Below are 24,092 nucleotides of genomic sequence, written 5' to 3'. Positions count from 1 at the left end.
TAGCGATTCAAGTAGGAAGAAAGTATTGGCACCCTATAAAAAAGAAGTGGTAGACGACGTGGCTGAGCTGCATTATTGCAAACTTTAGTGTGTGTGTAAATGCAGTAGCAGTCACAGGTTGTATAAACAGCTCCCCTGGCTCACTCGCTGGCTTGACTCGTGCCTGTTTACTGAACCTCCAGTGATGTTTTGGTTCCACATGAAATCAGCACGTGTTAAATACTAAGTACATACAGCCTTTACACATTCCAGTCTAAACTACTGTTTATGTATGTGTGTTTGATATATACAGTGCTGTGCAAAAATCTCAGGCACGCGTCAAGAAATGCTATAGACCAAAAAATGGCTTAAAAAAATAATGAAATGTTTCAACATTAAACAAATACTATAAACAGTTAGCAGTGAGCCATAATAAATTAAACAAAGTCAATATTTCGTGTGAGACGACCCTTTGCTTTAAAAAAAAAAGTAGTCTCAGGTCCAGTGAGTGGCCAATAACATCTTCCAGAACCAGCCACAGTTCTTCTGGACACTTTGACTGTCACACTCGCTTCTTTTTGCACCAAAACCCAGCAGCCTTCATTATGTTTTCTTTTTTAATCTGAAAAGTGCACTCTTATGGAATATGCTGCTCAGATACAAACTTTTTTTTTTTTCTGTAAAATGTAATTTTGTGCTGGAAAACACATATTTGGACTCTAAAATTTTTTTGTACTGACTCGATAATGTAAAAGTCATAAAATAGAAATCTATAACAAAGCCTGTATGGAAAAAAAAAATAGGGGGACTAATACTTTTGCATAGTATTTTGTGTATATATACGCACACAGTGGGGCGGCACGGTGGTGTAATGGTTAGCGCTGTCGCCTCACAGCAAGAAGGTCCGGGTTCGAGCCCCGTGGCCGGCGAGGGCCTTTCTGTGTGGAGTTTGCATGTTCTCCCCGTGTCCGCGTGGGTTTCCTCCAGGTGCTCCGGTTTCCCCCACAGTCCAAAGACATGCAGGTTAGGTTAACTGGTGACTCTAAATTGAGCGTAGGTGTGAATGCAAGTGTGAATGGTTGTCTGTGTCTATGTGTCAGCCCTGTGATGACCTGGCGACTTGTCCAGGGTGTACCCCGCCTTTCGCCCGTAGTCAGCTGGGATAGGCTCCAGCTTGCCTGCGACCCTGTAGGACAGGATAAAGTGGCTAGAGATAATGAGATGTACGCACAGTGCTGAGCGTAAATGAGCGCACCCCCTTTGAAAAGTAACATTTTACACAATATCTCAATGAACACCAACAATTTCCAAAATGTTGAAAAGGCAAAGTTTAATATAACATCTGTTTAACTTATAACGGGAAAGTAAGGTTAATAATATAAACTTGGATTACACATTTTTTCAGTTTTACTCAAATTAGGGTGGTGCAAAAATGAGTACACCCCACAACAAAAACTACTACATCTAGTACTTTGTATGGCCTCCATGATTTTTAATGACCGTGCCAAGTCTTCTAGGCATGGAATGAACAAGTTGGCGACATTTTGCAACATCAATCTTTTTCCATTCTTCAACAACGACCTCTTTTAGTGACTGGATGCTGGATGGAGAGTGATGCTCAACTTGTCTCTTCAGAATTCCCCATAGGTGTTCGATTGGGTTCAGATCAGGAGACATACTTGGCCACTGAATCACTTTCACCCTGTTTTTCTTCAGAAATCCAACAGTGGCCTTAGATGTGTGTTTAGGATCATTGTCATGTTGGAAAAGTGCACGACGACCAAGGGCACGGAGTGATGGTAGCATCTTCTCTTTCAGTATAGAGCAATACTGTACATCTGTGAATTCATGATGCCATCAATGAAATGCAGCTCCCCGACACCAGCAGCACTCATGCAGCCCCACGTCGGGACACTGCCACCACCATGTTTCACTGTAGGCACCATGCATTTTTTTTTTTTTTTTATGCCTCCGCCACCTTAAGGTGCAGGAGGCATTATGTTTTCGGGTTGTCCGTCCGTGCATGCGTCCATCCCGAAACCTTGTGAACACGATATCTCAAAGGCTAATGAAAGGAATTTCACCAAACTTTCACCATTTGTGCGCTTTGGGACAAACATGAACTGATTTAGATTTTGAGGTTAAAAGGTCACAGGTCAAAATTACTGTGAGGTCAAATGTCCATCCCCAAATCACAACTTAATAAGGCGTGTAGTCTACCAGGTGGAGGCATCCCCATCGACGCCGTTGGCGTCGAGTTCTATCTAGTTCTTTGTATTCCTCACCTTTGCGACGCCATATAGTTTTGAAGCCATCAGTTCCAAAAACATTTACATTGGTCTCATCACTCCAGAGTGTAGAGTCCCAGTAGTCTTCATCTTTGTCAGCATGGGCCCTGGCAAACTCTAGGCGGGCTTTTTTGTGCCTGGGCTTTAGGAGAGGCTTCTTTTGTGGACGGCATCCATGCATGCCATTCCTCTGCAGTGTACGCTGTATTGTGTCACGGGAAATAATCACCCCAGTTTGGCTTTCTACTTCTTTAGATAACTGCAGTGAACATGCATGCTGATTTTCAACCTTTCTCATCAGAAGACGCTCCTGTCGAGGTGTTAACTTCCGTGGATGACCTGGACGTCTCTGTGAGATGGTTGCAGTTCCGTCTTTCTTAAATTTTTGTACCACTTTTGCTACAGTATTCTGACTGATAAGTAAAGCTTTGCTGATCATCTTGTAGCCTTCACCTTTGTGGTGTAAAGAAATTATTTTCTTTGGGGAATTCTGAAGAGACAAGTTGAGCATCACTCTCCATCCAGCATCCAGTCACTAAAAGAGGTCGTTGTTGAAGAATGGAAAAAGATTGATGTTGCAAAATGTCGCCAACTTGTTCATTCCATGCCTAGAAGACTTGGTGCTGTCATTAAAAATCATGGAGGCCATACAAAGTACTAGATGTAGTAGTTTTTGTTGTGGGGTGTACTCATTTTTGCACCACCCTAATTTGAGTAAAACTGAAAAATGTGTAACCTAGGTTTATATTATGAACCTTACTTTCACATTATAAGTTAAACAGATGTTGTATTAAACTTTGTCAACATTTTGGAAATTGTTTGTGTTCATTGAGATATTGTTTAAAATGTTACTTTTCAAAGGGGGTGTACTCATTTACGCTCAGCAGTGTGTGTGTGTGTGTGTGTGCGTGTGTGTGTGTGTGTAATATATATAAAATTGTGTGAATATGTATATACGTAATATTTTGCTCACCAAAAACACAACCACCTTCAATGTCACTGAATATTTAAACTTTTATAAAATGTGAGTCATTTATTCATTGTCAACTTATTTTGTGGCATTGAAGCAAACTCAAGACAAATTATTACAAAGGAGATGGTCATTTTTATTCTAAATTAAAATTTAAATATAGGACGGTTGGAGTTATTTATAAAACGGACAAGAGCTGCTACAAATGATGCTTTTAATCTTGCTGTTGCCAATAACATCGGCCATCTTACCAAAACTTGGTAGTACTTATTAGGTATGTAAGTATTTATCTTCACATACGTGTGTGTATAGGCATGTAATGTTTCACACAATTCACGATTTGATTTGATTCATAGGGCGGCATGGTGGTGTAGTGGTTAGCGCTGTCGCCTCACAGCAAGAAGGTCCTGGGTTCGAGCCCCGTGGCCGGCGAGGGCCTTTCTGTGCGGAGTTTGCATGTTCTCCCCGTGTCCGCGTGGGTTTCCTCCGGGTGCTCCGGTTTCCCCCACAGTCCAAAGACATGCAGGTTAGGTTAACTGGTGACTCTAAATTGACCGTAGGTGTGAGTGTGAATGGTTGTCTGTGTCTATGTGTCAGCCCTGTGATGACCTGGCGACTTGTCCAGGGTGTACCCCGCCTTTCGCCCGTAGTCAGCTGGGATAGGCTCCAGCTTGCCTGCGACCCTGTAGAAGGATAAAGCGGCTAGAGATGATGAGATGAGATGAGATTTGATTCATGATACTGGGTTCACAATTCAATTTTCCCACAATGAAGAAAATTTTATTACCAGAGCAGGGATGAGAGTTTCCCGCTTTTCGGCGGATTTCCGCTTTTTCTGAGTAAAAATCGACCTTTTTATATTATACCAAATCCGTTGAGATTTTTTTTTTTCATTTATCGAGGGGGGCTTGGGGTATGTTCCTTCGTGATATTCAAGCGTAATTCATTCCTACGACGATGTTACAAGTTTACATTTTCGCCATCTTTAGTCTCGCTAAGTCTCGCGGTAGAATACGTGTTATCTACGTGTCATTCGTTCATTCAGTGTAATTGGCCAAAACATCGGTGGCGAGAGCATGATAGCCAATCATCACAGTTCTTACAAAAGTACCCACATCCGTTCTATTTTATCAAAACTTGCAACTTGCACATGTTCATTGTCGCTGCTCTTCAAAAATACCTTTTTCTTTCGTTTCGGCTTTTTAAGTTTATCCCATAAACTTAGCGTTCGTTTGATTTAATACATTGAACATGTATATGATAGCCAGTAAATCTGAATTAATGCTGACAGTTTTGAAAACTTAAATATTTCAAAAGACTTTTTGAAGAAATCATATGCAACTAATGAGGACATGGGGAGAAAAGGTCAGTCACCCTAAGAAATTTTATTTAATATATGAACATTTTGATAATTAATAGAACTTAAGTTTAATGTGAATTTATTTTGTCATTTTTGTTGATCACGAATTATAACCATACAATACTCCTATTGATTTTTTTTTTTTAAATCTACTTCAGCTCAGATTGCGGGAAAAGTGGTTTATTTTTCAAAATTTTCCTGGGGGTATCCTTTCCAGGAACCCCCCCCCCCCCCCCCCCCCCCGTGGGCTTCGTTTTCTGCTTTTTTTTTTTTTGATGACCACCCACTCTCATCCCTGCCAGAGACATTCAGGATTTATTTTCCTAATCTTCATCAACTAAAATACTCTTTTTGCTAAATGTAAAAAAACCTTTGTTTCATTTTCTTAACAACCAACAATAAATATGTAAAGGTTAGAGTAAAATATAATTGCCTATGAACTAAATATTCATTTTATTGAAAAGGAAAACATTCATAAGAACCTAGACAGAGACTGCGACTAAAGTCACAGTGATCTGTGGTAGCTGTTACAAACCGGGACGTCTGGTCACCGTACCCTATAGATCCGGAATGGTAAGAGATAGAGAATGACCGTTAGTGGGGGGAGCCCGTTTTTCATGGATCATTCCAGTTTGGTGATCCAGATCAGCACCAAAAGTCATAGCAACTTAATTCAGCCCAGAGGTATTCTTCATGTGAAATTTGGTAACGATTGGTTGAAACCTGAGGGAGAAATAGCGTCCTAAAAACATTAGAAGAAAAAAAAAATAACAATAATAAAGTAGAAAGGGGCGGCACGGTGGTGTAGTGGTTAGCGCTGTCGCCTCACAGCAAGAAGGTCCTGGGTTCGAGCCCCGGGGCCGGCGAGGGCCTTTCTGTGTGGAGTTTGCATGTTCTCCCCGTGTCCGCGTGGGTTTCCTCCGGGTGCTCCGGTTTCCCCCACAGTCCAAAGACATGCAGGTTAGGTTAACTGGTGACTAAATTGACCGTAGGTGTGAATGTGAGTGTGAATGGTTGTCTGTGTCTATGTGTCAGCCCTGTGATGACCTGGCGACTTGTCCAGGGTGTACCCCGCCTTTCGCCCATAGTCAGCTGGGATAGGCTCCAGCTTGCCTGCAAACCTGTAGAAGGGTAAAGCGGCTAGAGATAATGAGATGAGATGAATAAAGTAGAAAGATCCTGAGTGAAAGTAACAATTTGTGCCAGCACTGCTAGTGCAAATTAATCAGGCCTTTTCTTCATAAACTTTCTGAACATTTGTTCTCCCTCCATTTGCTTCTCTTTTTTTTTCTTCTTCTTTAGATTCATCAGTCTAAAAAGAAAGCTCTGATTTCTTGTGAAATCTACTTGTACACGATCACACAGCACCTCTTCCTGATTTTACATCGTCTTTTTTGTGTGGGTTTATCGCATTAGAGCTGTGTTACTTCTGCCTACAGTGAAGTCATATATAATCCTGCTATTGTACATTATTGCACCTTCTGCTTTCTGAACAACACAATTACAGCTAAGAAAAACTAAGATTACGCAGCCTGATGATAATCATGATTGATTTTTTATTTCATTAATTCGAATCGTTGTAGATTTTGTATCCTGATTTATCACATAATATATTGTTACACACATTCTTGTAATTCGGAAATGTTTCTGCCTGGTCATTTTCCTCTCTAAAGACCTCATTCTTGGTTGTTGTCTGATGCATGACTATTTGTTATCCCTCGTCCAAACGAAGTTTGGGCGGGGGATATAGAAACGGGATCCGTTATCTTTAAAACTACTGAAGGTATCTTCATGAAACTTTGTATACATATCAAGCAGCACGTGAACTGGTGCCTTTTGCTATTTTGGATTTTTGGAGAGAAAAAAAAGTGGTTTTTTTTTTTTTTTTTTCCTTCCAAATTTTTACATAAATAGATTTTGACAGTTTCTAAGAGCAATGTTGGTTTCTGGAGCATATATCCAAAACTATTCATGATACGGATTTGTAACTTGGTATACATGTTAACAAGGTGATGTAGATGTGCCTTTTCTTACCAAGAAATTTTAATTTTTCATGTTTCCATGGAAACAATTTCAGACTTAGTCTCTCAGGTTAGTCTTAGAGGTAGGTTTTGCTTCTGGAGCAGAACTTGCAAACTGAGCGGTATGGTCTTGAAAGTTGGTATATGTGTTAAGTAATGTATATCTGCCTTTTGATACTAAGAAATGTGAGAAGTTTTAATTTTTAGCTCATCTGGACCAAAGGTCCGGTGGGTTTATACCATGGGCTGCTGAGGTCAGTGTAACGAGGTCGGGTTGGTTTCCTACAGCAGAACTTGAAAAATGTGACAAATAATATCTTGAAACTTGGTGTATAGTTGGTATATAGGGCGGGGGATATAGATGACTGTCTTCTTGTTCCAGGATTGGTCTGGTGTTTATGGTTTCTCAGTATAGATGATGATGATATCTTTATTGAGACGCTTGTGAAAAAAAATAGGGTTTTTTTTTTGTTTTGTTTTTAAACATAAAAAAGCTCAATAAATTACTCTGGTATAATAAATATATATGTACATTTTATGTGAATGTTAAATATAATATAATTGCTGGATCCTACAGCTACAGTCTCAAAGCTCGAGGGATGAATGAGAAGAGAAACACTTCCTTAGATGCTTAAGAGCTGTGCAAAGTGGAAAAATAATTCCAAAATCTCAAATAATCCCTAAAAAAAAAAAAAACATTAAATTTCTGACACTCATTCACAAGAATGTGCTGCCTGTTAGGCGTCACGCTTCACTTTTGCTTATTAGCTTCAAGAAAGAGGGGGGGAAAAAGAGGCTGATGAGGAAACCACTTTTTTTTAATAGTTGTTATAAACTGCTCTAAGTGGTACTAACTTGTTTAATGGCTGCTCCATAACATTAAATATAACTATAAATGGCTAAAAATGTCTTTTTTTTTAATAAATAAAAATGTAACAGTTGCAAAAGTAGTTTAGGAGGAACAAATCTTCGGGATGTACAGTTATAGAGGTGACGACAAATCCGCTTTGCTTCATACCGCATCACACCATCCCGTCGGATTATTTTCCTGTAGCAGCACAGCCCAAGTGTGCTTTCACTACATAACTGATTTTTTTTTTTTTTTTTTTTATTCATCTCTCGAGTGAAATAATTAACCTGCTTGCTCATTCATTCTGAATGAATCTGTTAATGCCTTTAAGGACTGACACTGAGGTTTTTTATATCCATGTGTGTGCATTTTCCATTGCGTTTAGCATACATGTCAGCCTATACGGAATGTCCGTATTTTATACGAATTTGATTCAATAAACGTAGTATACGGGCGTATAAATAAAGTTATACGGATTCTTTAAAAAAACTTCAATATTAATTTAGAGCTATAATCAATTCCCACGGTGATAAAAGAGCGCATAATATTTACAAACGTACTGTACACCACAGACAGCCAGTAAAGAGTCTTATGAAATCGCGCGTTATCTTGTGGTAGCGAGACTTCGTTCCACTTTTGATCATGCGCACACCGCATTGCGAGAATCCCGCCAACCGGGAAGTCATAGACGTATAAACATAGACGCCGTCTTCTGCGTAGAATCATACGTCATCCTCGCTGCCATATTGGATGTGGCAAAGTGGAGATTCTTCAACCGTGTCTGGTATAGCGTCTAGACAGTAGCCGAGAATAAAGATGCCTCATTCATGTGCTGCGTTTAACTGTACCGACAGGTTTACCGTCCAAACGAGATCACATGGGATTACCTTTCACAGGTGAGACTGGAAAAATACTTTTCATTGTATTTGGTCATTATAACGTAATTTTACGAACAGATTTTTCTGACTTTGTGGCTAATGTGAAGTCTCGCGCATAATAGCCGCTCGGTGAAACCTGTCTCCAAACAACGAAGTATTTCCTTCGTAACTACGCTGATAACACTGTGTTTTTGTCAAACATTGGCGCTTTGTATTCATTCTGAAGGTTTGTTATTAATATTGAATAAAAAGTAACTGGGATACATCATTGTTAATTATCATTCAAATTTTAGGTAAATTATTTTAATTTGCATCTTATACGGATTTTATAAGGGAAATACGGATCTTGGAAGTTGGTTATACAGGTTTGATTGACCAAAGGTTGACATGTATGGTTTAGCAGCATCTCTCTCTCTCTCTCTCTCTCTCTCTCTCTCTCTCTCACACACACCTGCATTCGTATTTGTGTGCGTGTATTTGATAATCACAGGCTGTTCCTGACTCATGTAGGCTTTTCCTACCGAGAGCGTAATTACAGTGCATGCTGGGAACTGCTGAGAGAGTGGTGTTTTTGGTGAGAGACAAAGCGAGGCCTGTGTTTTGCAGGCCCACGCAGTAAACATTAGTACAGCAGTCACATGATCACATGACCTCAGGCTCACCTCCTGTGCCGTCACTGGTCATGAAATCCATCCAGAACGGAGTGTTTATCGTTGTGTAACGGTGACATGCGGGTGTTGTTGAACATCTCGGTGTGTGTGTGTGTGTTTCCTGCACTGGCCTTCTGCATACAGTGTTTGCTTCAGAAAGCCCAGACGTCCCATGTGCGTGTTGTCATTTCTGAAGCATGTTGTATTGTTCTATGCTTTTCCTGCCTCTTCTTCCTCCATTTCCTCTTTTCAAACAGTGAGTTCATCGTAACCTGGCAAAGCAGGTTAACACATGACAAGGGTGTGCTGCTGTAGAGAAATAATCAACAATTGAGTGGTGTGATGTGTCCAAACATGAAGTAGAGTTTGTTTCCACTCCAAAGTTGAGTATTTTCATATAATGTTACAGGTCAAAAAAATTCAACCGAGGTGATTTTTACAATTTATTTATTTTTAAAGATATGATATACTTTACACTTTCCTATGTGCTCACTGCCAAATAATCTCATCTCATTATCTCTAGCCGCTTTATCCTGTTCTACAGGGTCGCAGGCAAGCTGGAGCCTATCCCAGCTGACTACGGGCGAAAGGTGGGGTACACCCTGGACAAGTCGCCAGGTCATCACAGGGCTGACACATAGACACAGACAACCATTCACACTCACATTCACACCTACGCTCAATTTAGAGTCACCAGTTAACCTAACCTGCATGTCTTTGGACTGTGGGGGAAACCGGAGCACCCGGAGGAAACCCACGCGGACACGGGGAGAACATGCAAACTCCGCACAGAAAGGCCCTCGCCGGCCACGGGGCTCGAACCCGGACCTTCTTGCTGTGAGGCGACAGCGCTAACCACTACACCACCGTGCCGCCCACCTAAATTAGATGAAAAATAAAACTTGTCACAGTACTCCGTCACGCCGGAGCGCTGAGCGCCCACTTGTGGCCCTTTTCCACTACCCTTTTTCAGCTCACTTCAGCCCGACACGGCTCGCGTTTCGACTACCTCAGAGCAGCACGACTCGGCTCGCTTCAGCCCTGCTTAGCACCCAAAACTTGCACGGTTTTGGAGTAGGGCTGAAGCGAGCCAAACCGAGCCGAGTGAGGCTGGGGGCGTGAGGAGACACTCCCCTGTGCACTGATTGGTGAGGAGGAGTGTCCTCACATGCCCACACACGCCCCGCGAGCGCGCTGGGATCTGTAAACACCGTAAACCCGGAAGAAGAAGAAGAATTACGAATTACGAGAATTATGAAGCCTTATGCGCCTCGCCTCATCTATACGCTCTTGCCAGTATCTGTTGGCGTTGTCGGTGACAACAAGCCACAGCACCAAGACCAGCAACACTAACGACTCCATGTTTATTGTTTACTATTCGGGTCGTGAGACTACCGCTTAAAAGGTCACTGATGTTACTGTTTGCGCCGCCTAATGACATCACGTGACGTCCACCCACTTTCGCTAACTCCACCCAATGTGTCCACCCACTTCCAGCCAGCACGGTTCAGCGCGGTTGTAGTCAAAATGCAACTCCAACAGCCCCGCTCAGCCCGACTCAGCACGGCACGGCTCAGCCGCGTTGGTAGTGGAAAAGCGGCATTACACATTCATAAAAGACTGTTCTCATGGTAACGGCATGATAATCACTTTCACTCTTTCGGTTTCGATTTGTTTCTCTTTTGCAGTGTTTTCTTCTAAGTTCTCGTTCTGCAGATTTTAGTCTGAATGCCAAATGATACGACCGTGCCTAGTTTTAAGTCATTTTGTTACAAAGTTACTTGGAATCTCATCCTCAAAATTTTAACTCTATATAAGAATAGTTGGATTGTTAATTACTAAATTTCTTTAGACTTGTAGTATAAAAATAGTCATTGTTGACATGTTTCATGAGTGTATATTATAGGACCTATATATGAGGACCAGTAAGTTGTAACCAACTGGAACACCCTTGCCCCCCATACTTTTTTATAAACTTGGAACTGACCTGTGTGTGCGACTGTTTTCTTGGGCATAAACTTTAATCATGTTTTTCTTGAATCTTCTGACATTTTCTTGTAAATTTATATTCAATTTGTCATGTAATTAGCAACTAATGTCTAGAGTAATTTGGCCTTTGAAGATCACAAAAATGTGTATGGAAATAGATGACTTGCAACCACGTGATCAAAATGTGCTACGTCCTGAGCGTCCGCTATGATGGTGGATATACAAAGCAACCAGGATGGCAGCCACTGAAAGCGTGTCTGTAAACAATGCTGAATTTTCTCAGTATTACCATAATTCGAACAGTCGAGCGAAGATTGGATACAAAGATAGATATGTGGGTTTTGACCCATATTATTTTAAAGTCAGATTTTTCTGAAGATAAGTCGCTTCTACCGACCATTGAGTACCCAGATATCGCGTTCTATCTGGTTTGGCTGCTGAAGAATGGACGAAACACAGCCCATGTTCTGAATGGGTGCCCGGTCTGGATTGTTTCTGTCGTATAATTTCGCTGGTGCTCCTAGAAGCGAAATGCTAATACGCGTGTTAAAATAACAACGACCGAGTGAACCATGACAAGAGAGAACGCTCATTTTATAGCAAATTTCTAGCAACACGAAATAAAATTCTTCATGATGATATTGAGAGCTTTTGAATCTCACCTGAGATAAAATGATCACTGCAAACACGAGCTGTTTTGGTTTTAGCATCTGTTAGATCAGCCCTGCCCGTCTCCTCTCCGTACTAAGCCTCGGAGTTTCCTCACCCTCTTTCCGAATCACGGACAGAATTCTAAAAAATCGGAACGTGTCACGGTCACGAGTACTGTTGTGACCACAACCATGTACAGCACACAGATATGGCAGAGCTAAAAGAACACCTAGAGCAGTGGAAAAACAAAGGGAGTTGCACACGCGTGACTGTGTTTTGTATGGAATGCCGCTTGACTCCGCATTTGTATATCCACCAACATGGCCGACATCCAGGTTCCTACTTTGCTTTGACGTCACTTGTAAGTCAAGGATGGCTGAAAAGCCATCTCCAGGCATCAAATGCCGCTTTTCCACTACAAACGCGGCTGAGTCGGGCTGAGCGGGGCTGTTGGAGTTGCATTTCGACTACAACCGCGCTGAACCGTGCTGGCTGGAAGTGGGTGGACACATTGGGTGGAGTTAGCGAAAGTGGGTGGACGTCAGGTGATGTCGTTAAGCAGCGCAAACAGTGACATCAGTGAGCTTTTAAGCGGTAGTCTCACGACCCGAATAGTAAACAATAAACATGGAGGACATGGAGTCGTTAGTGTTGCTGGTCTTGGTGCTGTGGCTTGTTGTCACCGACAGCGCCAACAGATACTGGCAAGAGCGTATAGATGAGGCGAGGCGCATAAGGCTTCAGAAATTCTCGTAATTCGTAATTATTCTCCTTCCGGGTTTGCGGTGTTTACAGATCCCAGCGCGCTCGCGGGGCGTGTGTGGGCATGTGAGGACACTCCTCCTTACCAATCAGTGCACAGGGGAGTGTCTGCTCATGCCCCCAGCCTCACTCGGCACGGCTTGGCTCGCTTCAGCCCCACTCCAAAACGGTGCGAGTTTTAGGGGCTAAGCAGGGCTGAAACGAGCTGAGTCGTGCTGGTTTTTGGTAGTCGAAACGCGAGCCGTGTCGGGCTGAAGTGAGCTGAAGCGAGCTGAAAAAGGGTAGTGGAAAAGGGCCATAAAGCTCCTCAGCTTCGGCCACGTTGTTCTGGGCCTTTTGTCCGTCGTTCGGACAGGCTGAAATTTGGACGGACGGACAACATTTCAGACTTGTCTGTCCTGTGACAGTCTGCTTAAAATTCCTTATTTCCCATACTGTTTTGAAGTCTAAAGTCTTTCCTGCACTGTATGGCGCATTATGCAGCGCCGATCTCCGTTTCCGTAGCCCTCGGCCTCTCGCCTATTACATAGCTAGGGTTACAGTGGGGGTCTGTCCTCTGGTAACCGCGAGAGTTTAACTCCCCACTCACATCTGTATTGCAGCGTGCCTTGCCAGACGGCATTAGGTACCCTTTTTTTTTTTTTTTTTTTTTTTTTTTTTATGATGGTCTTTGATATGACCCGACCGTGAGTAGAACTTGCGATCTCCCGATCGAGAGGCGGACACGCTAACCACTAGGCCAACTCGCGGTCCTGTTTACTGAACGTTTTTGCAAGGAGTCTGCAGTGTCGGAGTTCTGTAACAGTCAGACATAAAGCCATGGTTTCCAACACTGTAAAATCATCAGGAGAAGTTGTAATTTTCTCTTATTAACTTCATGATAAAGAAAATATTGAGGCTGGTGAGGGAACGAGGGTTTCTAGCTGCTGTAACGCAAGTGAGAAGAGGAACTAACTTGTTTCATGAGCATTTCAACAAATTAAAAACGAATAAAAAGTATAAGGTGTTCTTTAATTTTTATATTAAAATATTATATGGGGTTAATGTTGGACAAAAAGGAGTAAAGCACTTTGAGATGGTTTGAATCGATTTTAATAAAAGAATCGTAATTATCAGGTTGCGGTAACTTAGTTTATCCTAGCTGTAATTGCATTTTGTTTAGACTACAGAGGGCGCAATAATGTACATTTTATTATACATACAGGACACCTTTTTTTCAGTGGAGTAAAAACGTGTTCTATTCCCTTCTAGCAGGTTTCATTCATTTGGTTTGATAGCATGCAATATTGTTAGCCTATCGCTTATCCTATGTGTATTACATCATTCTACCCAATGGAGAATGATTGTTGAATATGGTTTACAGTATTGCATGGTTGTCAAGACATGTCACACGTCAGAGACGCAAAACACGCTAGCGAGCGTGACAATTTGTAAACAAACATGGCCGCCAGGTTTGTTTTGTTAATTATGGATGATTTTGAGAGGATTTTGAAAGAGACACGTTGAACACACAAAAGGAATGTGTATGTATAATAAATATTAGCTGGCTTTTTTCATGGTCTATCAGATATATTTTATTCAGGTACTCATCTTTGACTCGTTCAGTATCATGCTAGCTGAATGGAATATATCTGATAGACCATGAAAAAAGCCAGCCAATATTCTTTAAAAAGCAGGAATATGCGTGACTTCACTGTAGGCGGAAGTAGCACAGCTCTAATGCCATGAAAATGCACAAAAAACAGATCGAAAATGGGAAAGAGCTGCTGTGTGATTGAGTGTACGAATAGCTTTAACAAGAAATTAGAGCTCTCTTTGTACAGACTGCTGAAAGATAAAGAAAAGGGCAGCAAATGGAGATAGTAGGAAATGTTCATAAAAGTTTATTAAGAAAAGGCCAATTTGTTAACGTTTTCATTTTTTATTAAAGGAGTATTTTTAGTTAATAGGCTATTATATTCTACTCCAACCTTTACAAATGTAGATAAATAACTGTTCTTGGTTATTAAGAAAATGAAATAAAATTTTTTTTTTTAAATTCAACAAAAATGAATATTTACGATGATAAAGAATCGGAAAATAAATGCTAATTTTTTTGGTAAAATTTTTTTTTTCTCATGTACAAATACCATGGGGAAAATCTCATCGTGAGCCCGATATCATGAATTGAATCATTGTGAATTGGGTGAATTGTTACGTACCTACTGTTAAAGGAATGCTTCTATTTCATTGTTTACATCGGACGTTTTTAATGCAATTTGTCTTTAAATATAAAGTGTTTGAATTTAAAATCCTCTCATTCATACTTATTTTCTGGTTTTTGGGAACAAGTATTAGGCTATAACACATGGTTATGTTAGCACTGAGCTAACAGTGTGGTACTTTTCTATCAGCACACCTACCGTAACACAATAACATGTGTTCATTACAGTTAGTCTTTGGGGGAAATGATAAACTGTCCGTTTACTGTGTAAGTGCAGCACCTGATGGAAGGGAAAAAAAGGTTTTAAAGGATGTCAGGACTATTTGGTCGTTTTTCCCAGGCTTGTGGAAAAGCACAATATTCTATGTCTCATTAAAATTACTTTCAAATTCTTTCAGTGTTTTAAAGACTAAACACGCGGCCTGAAAAAAAAAATAAAGAGGTGGGAATTTTGTTTTGGTTCAAGCGCCTCATGGCTGGCTCTTGGAATCGGTTTTGTCGTGTACTGAAGAAATAGTGTGTCTAGTTTTTCAGCTGGCAACTAGTGAAAGAAATTGACCTGCCTTTTCCAGTCGTAAATGTTTCAAACAATGTTTCACACAGGCGTTAAATGGAGCAAAACTTTGGTGTGTGTCAGCGCCGTGCTGTACGAACTCGTCCTGTGTTTGAAAAGCTTAAAAGGAATCATTGTGCTGAAAAATATGTTTTTAGCATTATTTTCTTAAACACTTTCTGGTTGATTTTACTCCTGAATTGCACTTTGTGATTTGAATGCATTTCGATGGCTTCATGTGAGCTCTGTCTTTTTCCTGCAGTATGGTGCGGAGTTCCGCAGGTTTTCAGTGAACCGAATGAAGCCTGGCAAATTTGAGGAGTTCTTTAAGCTGATCGTGAACCTCCACCGTATCGCCAACATGGAGGTGATGATTGGATATGCTGACGTTCATGGAGACCTGCTGCCCATCAACAACGATGACAACTTCTGCAAGGCTGTGTCCACGGCACACCCGCTGCTCCGGATCTTTATCCAAAGACAAGGTACCCAGTCCTTTTTTTCATCTCCAGGGCTCTAAAGATTCACTGATTACAACAGTGTGGCAGAAATGGAGTGTATCATGTAGACAGTGTGATTTAGAGATTACAACTGCATTGGTAAATTCACTTAATACGCACCTTTCTTCAATAAAATGCCATTTAGAAACATTATCCAATGAACCAAAGGATCCAAAAGAGGCGTGGCCTCTCAGGCTGTTAGTCTCAGTGGCCTCTCAGGCTGTTAGTCTCAGCGAAGGAGGCGTGGCCTCTCAGGCTGTTAGTCTCAGCGAAGGAGGCGTGGCCTCTCAGGCTGTTAGTCTCAGCGAAGGAGGCATGGCCTCTCAGGCTGTTAGTCTCAGCGAAGGAGGCGTGGCCTCTCAGGCTGTCCATTCAGTTAAGGGGTTTGGCTCCTGAATTTCAGCCCAAGTGTGTGCATATCATTTTAAGTAATAAGGCGTGGTCTCTGTGCAGATCAGTGAATTTAATGGAGGTGTGAACTTTGTGCAGGTCAGTTTAACTAAAGGAGGTGTGGCTCTGTTTGTGTATCAGTCCGAGTAAAGGAGGTGTGGCCTCTGTTCGCGTATCAGTCCGAGTAAAGGAGGTGTGGCATCTGTTCGCACATCAGGCCGAGTAAAGGAGGTGTGGCCTCTGTTCGCGCATCAGGCCGAGTAAAGGAGGTGTGGCCTCTGTTCGCGCATCAGGCCGAGTAAAGGAGGTGTGGCCTCTGTTCGCGCATCAGGCCGAGTAAAGGAGGTGTGGCCTCTGTTCGCGCATCAGGCCGAGTAAAGGAGGTGTGGCCTCTGTTCGCGCATCAGGCCGAGTAAAGGAGGTGTGGCCTCTGTTCGCGCATCAGGCCGAGTAAAGGAGGTGTGGCCTCTGTTCGCGCATCAGGCCGAGTAAAGGAGGTGTGGCCTCTGTTCGCGCATCAGGCCGAGTAAAGGAGGTGTGGCCTCTGTTCGCGCATCAGGCCGAGTAAAGGAGGTGTGGCCTCTGTTCGCGCATCAGGCCGAGTAAAGGAGGTGTGGCCTCTGTTCGCGCATCAGGCCGAGTAAAGGAGGTGTGGCCTCTGTTCGCGCATCAGGCCGAGTAAAGGAGGTGTGGCCTCTGTTCGCGCATCAGGCCGAGTAAAGGAGGTGTGGCCTCTGTTCGCGCATCAGGCCGAGTAAAGGAGGTGTGGCCTCTGTTCGCGCATCAGGCCGAGTAAAGGAGGTGTGGCCTCTGTTCGCGCATCAGGCCGAGTAAAGGAGGTGTGGCCTCTGTTCGCGCATCAGGCCGAGTAAAGGAGGTGTGGCCTCTGTTCGCGCATCAGGCCGAGTAAAGGAGGTGTGGCCTCTGTTCGCGCATCAGGCCGAGTAAAGGAGGTGTGGCCTCTGTTCGCGCATCAGGCCGAGTAAAGGAGGTGTGGCCTCTGTTCGCGCATCAGGCCGAGTAAAGGAGGTGTGGCCTCTGTTCGCGCATCAGGCCGAGTAAAGGAGGTGTGGCCTCTGTTCGCGCATCAGGCCGAGTAAAGGAGGTGTGGCCTCTGTTCGCGCATCAGGCCGAGTAAAGGAGGTGTGGCCTCTGTTCGCGCATCAGGCCGAGTAAAGGTGGTGTGGCCTCTGTTCGCGCATCAGGCCGAGTAAAGGAGGTGTGGCCTCTGTTCGCGCATCAGGCCGAGTAAAGGAGGTGTGGCCTCTGTTCGCGCATCAGGCCGAGTAAAGGAGGTGTGGCCTCTGTTCGCGCATCAGGCCGAGTAAAGGAGGTGTGGCCTCTGTTCGCGCATCAGGCCGAGTAAAGGTGGTGTGGCCTCTGTTCGCGCATCAGGCCGAGTAAAGGTGGTGTGGCCTCTGTTCGCGCATCAGGCCGAGTAAAGGAGGTGTGGCCTCTGTTCGCGCATCAGGCCGAGTAAAGGAGGTGTGGCCTCTGTTCGCGCATCAGGCCGAGTAAAGGAGGTGTGGCCTCTGTTCGCGCATCAGGCCGAGTAAAGGAGGTGTGGCCTCTGTTCGCGCATCAGGCCGAGTAAAGGAGGTGTGGCCTCTGTTCGCGCATCAGGCCGAGTAAAGGAGGTGTGGCCTCTGTTCGCGCATCAGGCCGAGTAAAGGTGGTGTGGCCTCTGTTCGCGCATCAGGCCGAGTAAAGGTGGTGTGGCCTCTGTTCGCGCATCAGGCCGAGTAAAGGTGGTGTGGCCTCTGTTCGCGCATCAGGCCGAGTAAAGGAGGTGTGGCCTCTGTTCGCGCATCAGGCCGAGTAAAGGTGGTGTGGCCTCTGTTCGCGCATCAGGCCGAGTAAAGGAGGTGTGGCCTCTGTTCGCGCATCAGGCCGAGTAAAGGTGGTGTGGCCTCTGTTCGCGCATCAGGCCGAGTAAAGGAGGTGTGGCCTCTGTTCGCGCATCAGGCCGAGTAAAGGAGGTGTGGCCTCTGTTCGCGCATCAGGCCGAGTAAAGGAGGTGTGGCCTCTGTTCGCGCATCAGGCCGAGTAAAGGAGGCGTGGCTTTTATGCATGTCAGTTTAAGTAAAGGAGGCGTGGCCTGGCGACGACTTTTCATTCTGCTATTTTTTAAAATCAAACTGTACTGCGGTGTTCAAATTGGTGAGGAGCTCGAGCACTGAAAATCAGTTCAGGTTTGTCTCTCTAACGCTGACTGTCACCGTGTTTACGGACAAAATACTGAGCAAACACAGTCATGTACTTTTTGGGATTTTGAGCAGTAGTTTTGTGTCTCTCTCACACACACTGTGCTGTTATTCTGTATCTTTGCCTTGTCACATTTTCCCTCCAGAGGGCCAGCTATTGGACTTGCACAGCACTCACGTGTGTGTGTGTGTGTGTGTGTGTGTGTGTGTGTGTGTGTGAGAGAGAGAGAAAACATACTGGACAGTGGCTAAGGCCTGGAAGTGACTTCCTGTAGGAAAGGCTGGTGGTGTGACTGGGTTTCCTGTGGAGAAGCTCTGCTGTTCTAACAAATGTGAATGTTCTGACTGCAGATCTCGGTGTTTTCACACGTCTCACATCTACGTCTCTTACACAAGTGTGAACCTCAGATTTGGGAAAAATACAGCCTGAAGTACAGTGTCTCCTTTGTGAAAAGTACTGGTGTGTGTGTGACATTTAGCATTAAGTAGCGCTATATCTGTTTGAATGTGTGCGTGTCAAGCCGAAGTATAGGGACAAAAGAAACCCACGAAACTCCAGCAGAGAGAGAGAGAGGGAGAGATCGAGCCGCTCCTGTGTGTGTCTGTGCGTCAGTAGACAACCCACACGTTCGTGTTGTGAATCCTGTTTGCTGGTCTTTACACGCTAATTTTTGCATACATGGAAATGAAGACCGTAACAGATACACATGCTGGAATCCATCTTAATGAAGGCTTTCAGTCTTTGTTCACTACATTAATTTGCTTCTGAATTTCAGGGTGATATGACACACATGCCTAGGTGTGGCCTAATATTCTAATGAGCATACATGATTGACAGCCCGTACTGAGCAGGAATTGATCTTGTTCATCACTAGATTAACTTTATTTTGCTTTCACTTGCCAGGTTGGACAGAATCAAAGAGCATGCTAAAGGCTGTGTAGGCGGGGCTTGTGAAGTCAGCCTTCTGATTGGTGAAGCATGGGCCAGATTGACTTAAGATGAGTTCCGCCCACTTTGTGTTGAAAGGGGTGAAATTCTAGTGCATGTAGGTATTGCGAAATACTTCTGCGGGATCAACATTTAATAAAAAAAAAAAATGAATCGGCAAATGATCAGGGATTGATCTAATCATAAATTGTACAGTATCATCACAATATATACATTTTAAAAGCCTCTTGTCCTCGAGGAACGTTTTACCTGAAACCTACGAAGGATTTCATTCAGATATCTTAAAAAACCCCGAAGTCCTGCCGACCTCTAGAGCCTCTTCACAAAGAGACGTAACATGCTAACTCCTGAATATACCAAAAGCTACTTGCTTTATTTTCCACACAGGTCCACGTGTAGGATTTAACGCGACGTTTCCCAGCAGTGAATACCAGCATGTCTCGTCTCCCGCTTTGCATTACGTAAGCCATGTTTTCTCATGACAGCACAAGCTGTGTGGTCGATAGATTCGGTCTTGTCATGCTAATGCGGGCCGTTTCTCATCGCCGTGGCCGCCATTCAGGTCCGCTGGCATCCTTTGTGTGCGCAGTACAATGTGGTGTGTTGTCAGGGGGGCGTCCAGCTCTCAGGCTGAGTAATCAGACATGAAGCTATGTGGTACGGGGGGGGGGCCCACATTCCAGCTAGTCCTTGTTCATCACACAGAGTCATTTAAGTATCAGCAAATGCAAGTGTGGCCTGGAGTTTTAGATTTTATCGAACTCCTGAACTTGTGGAAAATGCTCGTGTGTGAGATACCGTTATACTGTGTCTCATTATTTTTGGCATAATGAATTAATAATTTTTTTTTTTTCCCCTCCCAAAATACCACATCTTTATTTTGATTTGCAATCTTGTTAATTCCACCATCACCGGCCACTTTAATAGGACCTTGTTGTTGATTCTAAGTCTCCTGTTCTTGGCTTGGAATGGAACCCAGTGTGGTCTTCTGTTGCATGCCGAGATGCTTTTCTGCTCACCACGGTTGTAAAGAGTTGCTATATCCTTCCTGGCAAAAAATCTCGAACCAATCTGGCCATTTTCCTCTGAGCTCTCTTATCAACAAGGCATTTGTTTCCACCCACAGAACTCTCGCTCGCTCGCTCGCTCACTCACTCGATGTTTTTTGTTTTCTGCACCATTCTGTCTCTGTGTAAGCTCTCGAGACAGTTGTGTGTGAAAACCCCAGGAGATCAGCAGGTCCTGAAATCCTCAAACCGGCAGTCCATCTGGCTCAAACCAACACCCATGCTACAGTGAAAGATAGACTACGTTCAGACTGCACCCTGAAACGACCCATATCCGATTTTTTTGCCCATATGCGACCTGTATCCGATTTGTTATTGACAATCTGAATGAGACAGATCCGATTTTTTTTTCACATGCGACCCAGGCCGCTTGGATATGTGGTCCTAATTCCGATGCATATCCGTTATTTTCACATGCGACTGCAGTCTGACCGGACAGGTCGCATTCATGCGACCTACACGTCATCAACAAGAGACAAACGTCATTATTCTGCGTTGGCTAATCCCGCCTCTTTGGTGGAAAACAACAACATTTGTACAGTTTTCAGAATTTAAATAGACTTTTATAGAATTGATCAAGCTAATGGTGGATTTGGTAGGGACCTGGATGTTGATCTGTTAGCCTGATTAAATAAAACAGTTTCTATAACCGATTTATAACTTAAACCATCCTGTATTACAAGATTATAAGATTGTTCTGGAAATTTCCAGTAATTTGACACCTTCGGTCTCATTAGTCTGCTGCCCACATTAATCAGATTATTGTGTGAGTTCTGCCGCCACCACAAAAACCACATCGCCAGGTCTCGCCTCATCTCCATAGCAAACTGCACTGGTGTTTCTGCACCTTGAACCAGCGCTGAGAGAAGTTGCAGAATTCAGCTGGCTATAAACAATCTCAATAAATATTTATAAAAATGTAGAAAAAGTTTATTAATATGACGAAATAAATATGTGCAAATTATTAAGCCTGAAGTAAGAGTTTGGTAATACAGCGGCCGTATCCCAAATGACTGCCTACTGAAGCTCGAGTGCACTATATAGAGTTTAAAAATCCATTACTTCCTAGTAACATGTAGTGCACTTATATAGAAATTAGAGACACATTTAGGAGTCAACCCTCGTTACCAGGCTACACGTTTTCATTTCAGTTCAGAAACAAAAACACACACGAGACCTCACACTTTAACACTAACCAGATAATTAAACAAACAAACAAAAAAAAGAAATCATTAAACTTGAAGAGTGCGCTTTTTTTTTGCTTACGTATTATGTAGATGTGCTTATTACGTGTCAATTTGCGCATGCGGGACACTTTTGGGTCATTTTCCGTTCATATTGGAGATCGCATACAAGTCTCATATAATTGGTAATGTGAACGGCCTAACAAAAAAATCGGATTTCACAACAAATCGGATATGGGTCGTTTCAGGTTGCAGTCTGAACATAGTGAAAGTCACACTTCACTGTGAGATCACAATTTTTCCCATTCTGATGTTTAAACATTATGAACATTAACTGAAGCTCTTGATTTGTATCTGTGTGATTTGATGCATCGTGCCGCTGTCAAGGAATTGGCTGATTAGAAAACCGCATAAAACAGCAGGTGGATGTAGGGGTGTTTCTAATAAAGTGGCTGGTGAGGTGTATTTTGAGTGTGTAGAAACTGCCTGGATGTGGGTGGAGCATAGAAGTACGGCAGGCTGTTATTTGGCTTTTTAGCGCAACTCTTTGTTTGGGGACATACACAGACACTCTCATTCATATAAAAATAAAATAACACGCACACCATCGTGTTCTGGTCCCCGATCTCCCCTCCTCTATTCCTCTCACTCCTTTTATAGGGCGCCATCACTGTAAGAGACACAAACACACGTTAATTGACAAGTGTAGCGATACGACCACTCACCTTCCCAGACTCCGCCCTCCATTCACAGACTGATGGTTGGCCACGCCCCCGCTGCCACAGAGTGATGCCATTATTATGATTACTAACGCTGAATCGTTCACTCATAGCGGTTATTGTACAGTTCGAGTTTGATGTACTGTAACAGTCAGTAAGTCCGATGGAAAACGGAGCGTTTTTTTTTTTTTTTTTTGCAATTTCGATAAATAAAAACTTTATACAAAATCATTTCCGCTCAGGTGGACTTCTTAAAAACCTATCGATGGCTGAACAATTGACTTTGGTGTGTGTGTGGGGGGGATTTTTTATTTATTTATTTATTTATTTATTTATTCATTTGTCGTAGAAAGTGCCGTCTTGCTGTTGTGCTGCTGAGGTATAGAATAGCTTTAGACATTTATTTAATTCTTCCTTGGACATTTTCAGTTCTGTAATTTTCAAACTTTTTTGAGCCAAAAATATTCAACAAATTTTCATGCTTAAAGCTGCTTGGCAACGGTTTTAAATTTATGCACATTTGAAACTTTATATGTTAAAAAACCCTCTGTAATTTTCTTCTGGTCCCAAGAAGTATTGTTAATAAGTAATAATAAAAATAAGTTAGCGCGGCTCACAGCGAATTTCTGTTCGGCTGTTTTCGTGACCACTCGGCGCGTGATGTCATTTAAGCCAAACAAACCACTTGAGTTGAGTCCACTTCTGTTTACTTACATTGCCGTTCGGCTTGAGTGCAGACGTGCGTTCAGGAATTTCCAAAGAAAAACGATGCCTTATTGTTGTGCAGTGAACTGTAACAACGGGACCGGTTCAGGAAGAAGTTTTTACCTTTTACCGAGAGAGGAGAAGAGGCAGAGAGAGTGGATTGGCTTTTTCCGAAAGAGGAGAAGAGGTGGAGTGAGTGGGTTGGCTTTTTCCGAAAGAGGAGACGAGGCGGAGAGAGTGGATTGTGCGCGTGAAACAAAATCGAGCAGTCAAAGAAGAAACGGAGCAGCAACGCTCAATCAAAAAGGAGAAGATTGGAGGAAAACATTTTTACTTTTGCTTGCAATTGACAAGTCAAGAATCCTGAGGGATCCTGTACAATCATTGTGGAAATGAGACAAAGGGCTATTTCCTCACTTAGAGTCGGCTATAAATAGTATAATGCCATGGATGGCAGGCTAATGTGGCCTACCGGCGCACTGTCCAGTAATCGTTCCCTATATCCACTAGGGAGGGCGGTTTAATTATTCTTCAAAAGGGCTCTTATTTAGTATTACGACGAAAGTAGGAATTTATCATAACTACCAGGATAAATAGTTTGGGCGCGAGTCTTGTTGAGGTCCGGGGTCACCGCGATCAGAGTTGGCCGAGTCGCTGTCCGATTCCGAGGCTGCACGGTCAAACCAGTGAGCCACATTCACCGATTGCTTCGCAACGGCCATAGGTTCATACATATATGGTTTCACCTCTCGATATTCAATTTGGAGAGTTCCTACTTCAAAATCGCCATCGCTTTCCGACATTTTACACAACCTCTCACGACCAAAGGCCGTACACGAGTACTCGGTTCGCAGGTAAACACAGAGCTGCTCCCAGTCTGTTTGGCTTAAATGGCGTCATGACGACGGTCCCCTGGCGGTGAAAGTGCGCATAAGTGAGATGTAAACAAACCTCCGGAAATTGGGCAAAACAGTACATTTTAACTGTTTTATTAAATTTTGGGGTGCAAATTAGACACCAGGAAGATTTAAATTCACTTTTTAGGTCGTTCTTCTAGACAATGAAGTTGATATTCTACGTTTCACCTCCGACCCTTGCCTATGACCTTTTAAAGATGAAGAATGTGAATAAATTGGCGAAACAACAGTAGCAATTTGTGGGGAAAATAAAAATCTTGAAAAAAAAAATGCCTTCTTTCAATTAAATACTTTTTTTTTTCA

At 43.1% G+C, this 24,092-nt stretch overlaps 1 protein-coding gene across 1 annotated transcript in view; it reads left to right on the top strand.

The window, feature by feature from the left end:
- The window catches only part of pard6gb (par-6 family cell polarity regulator gamma b), a 114,363-nt gene that overhangs the window by 9,696 nt on the left and 80,575 nt on the right, over window positions 1–24,092 (top strand). Inside the window, exon 2 of the mRNA XM_060904623.1 lies at window positions 15,417–15,639. Within this exon, the coding sequence (XP_060760606.1) occupies window positions 15,417–15,639 (223 nt within the window). The remainder of the gene's footprint in view (window positions 1–15,416; window positions 15,640–24,092) is intronic.

This window comes from Neoarius graeffei, chromosome 22 (assembly GCF_027579695.1).
Source record: "Neoarius graeffei isolate fNeoGra1 chromosome 22, fNeoGra1.pri, whole genome shotgun sequence".
NCBI classification, from domain to species: domain Eukaryota; kingdom Metazoa; phylum Chordata; class Actinopteri; order Siluriformes; family Ariidae; genus Neoarius; species Neoarius graeffei.
Note: the sequence above shows the minus strand (reverse complement) of the source record. Positions and strands in the feature narration are given on the sequence as shown.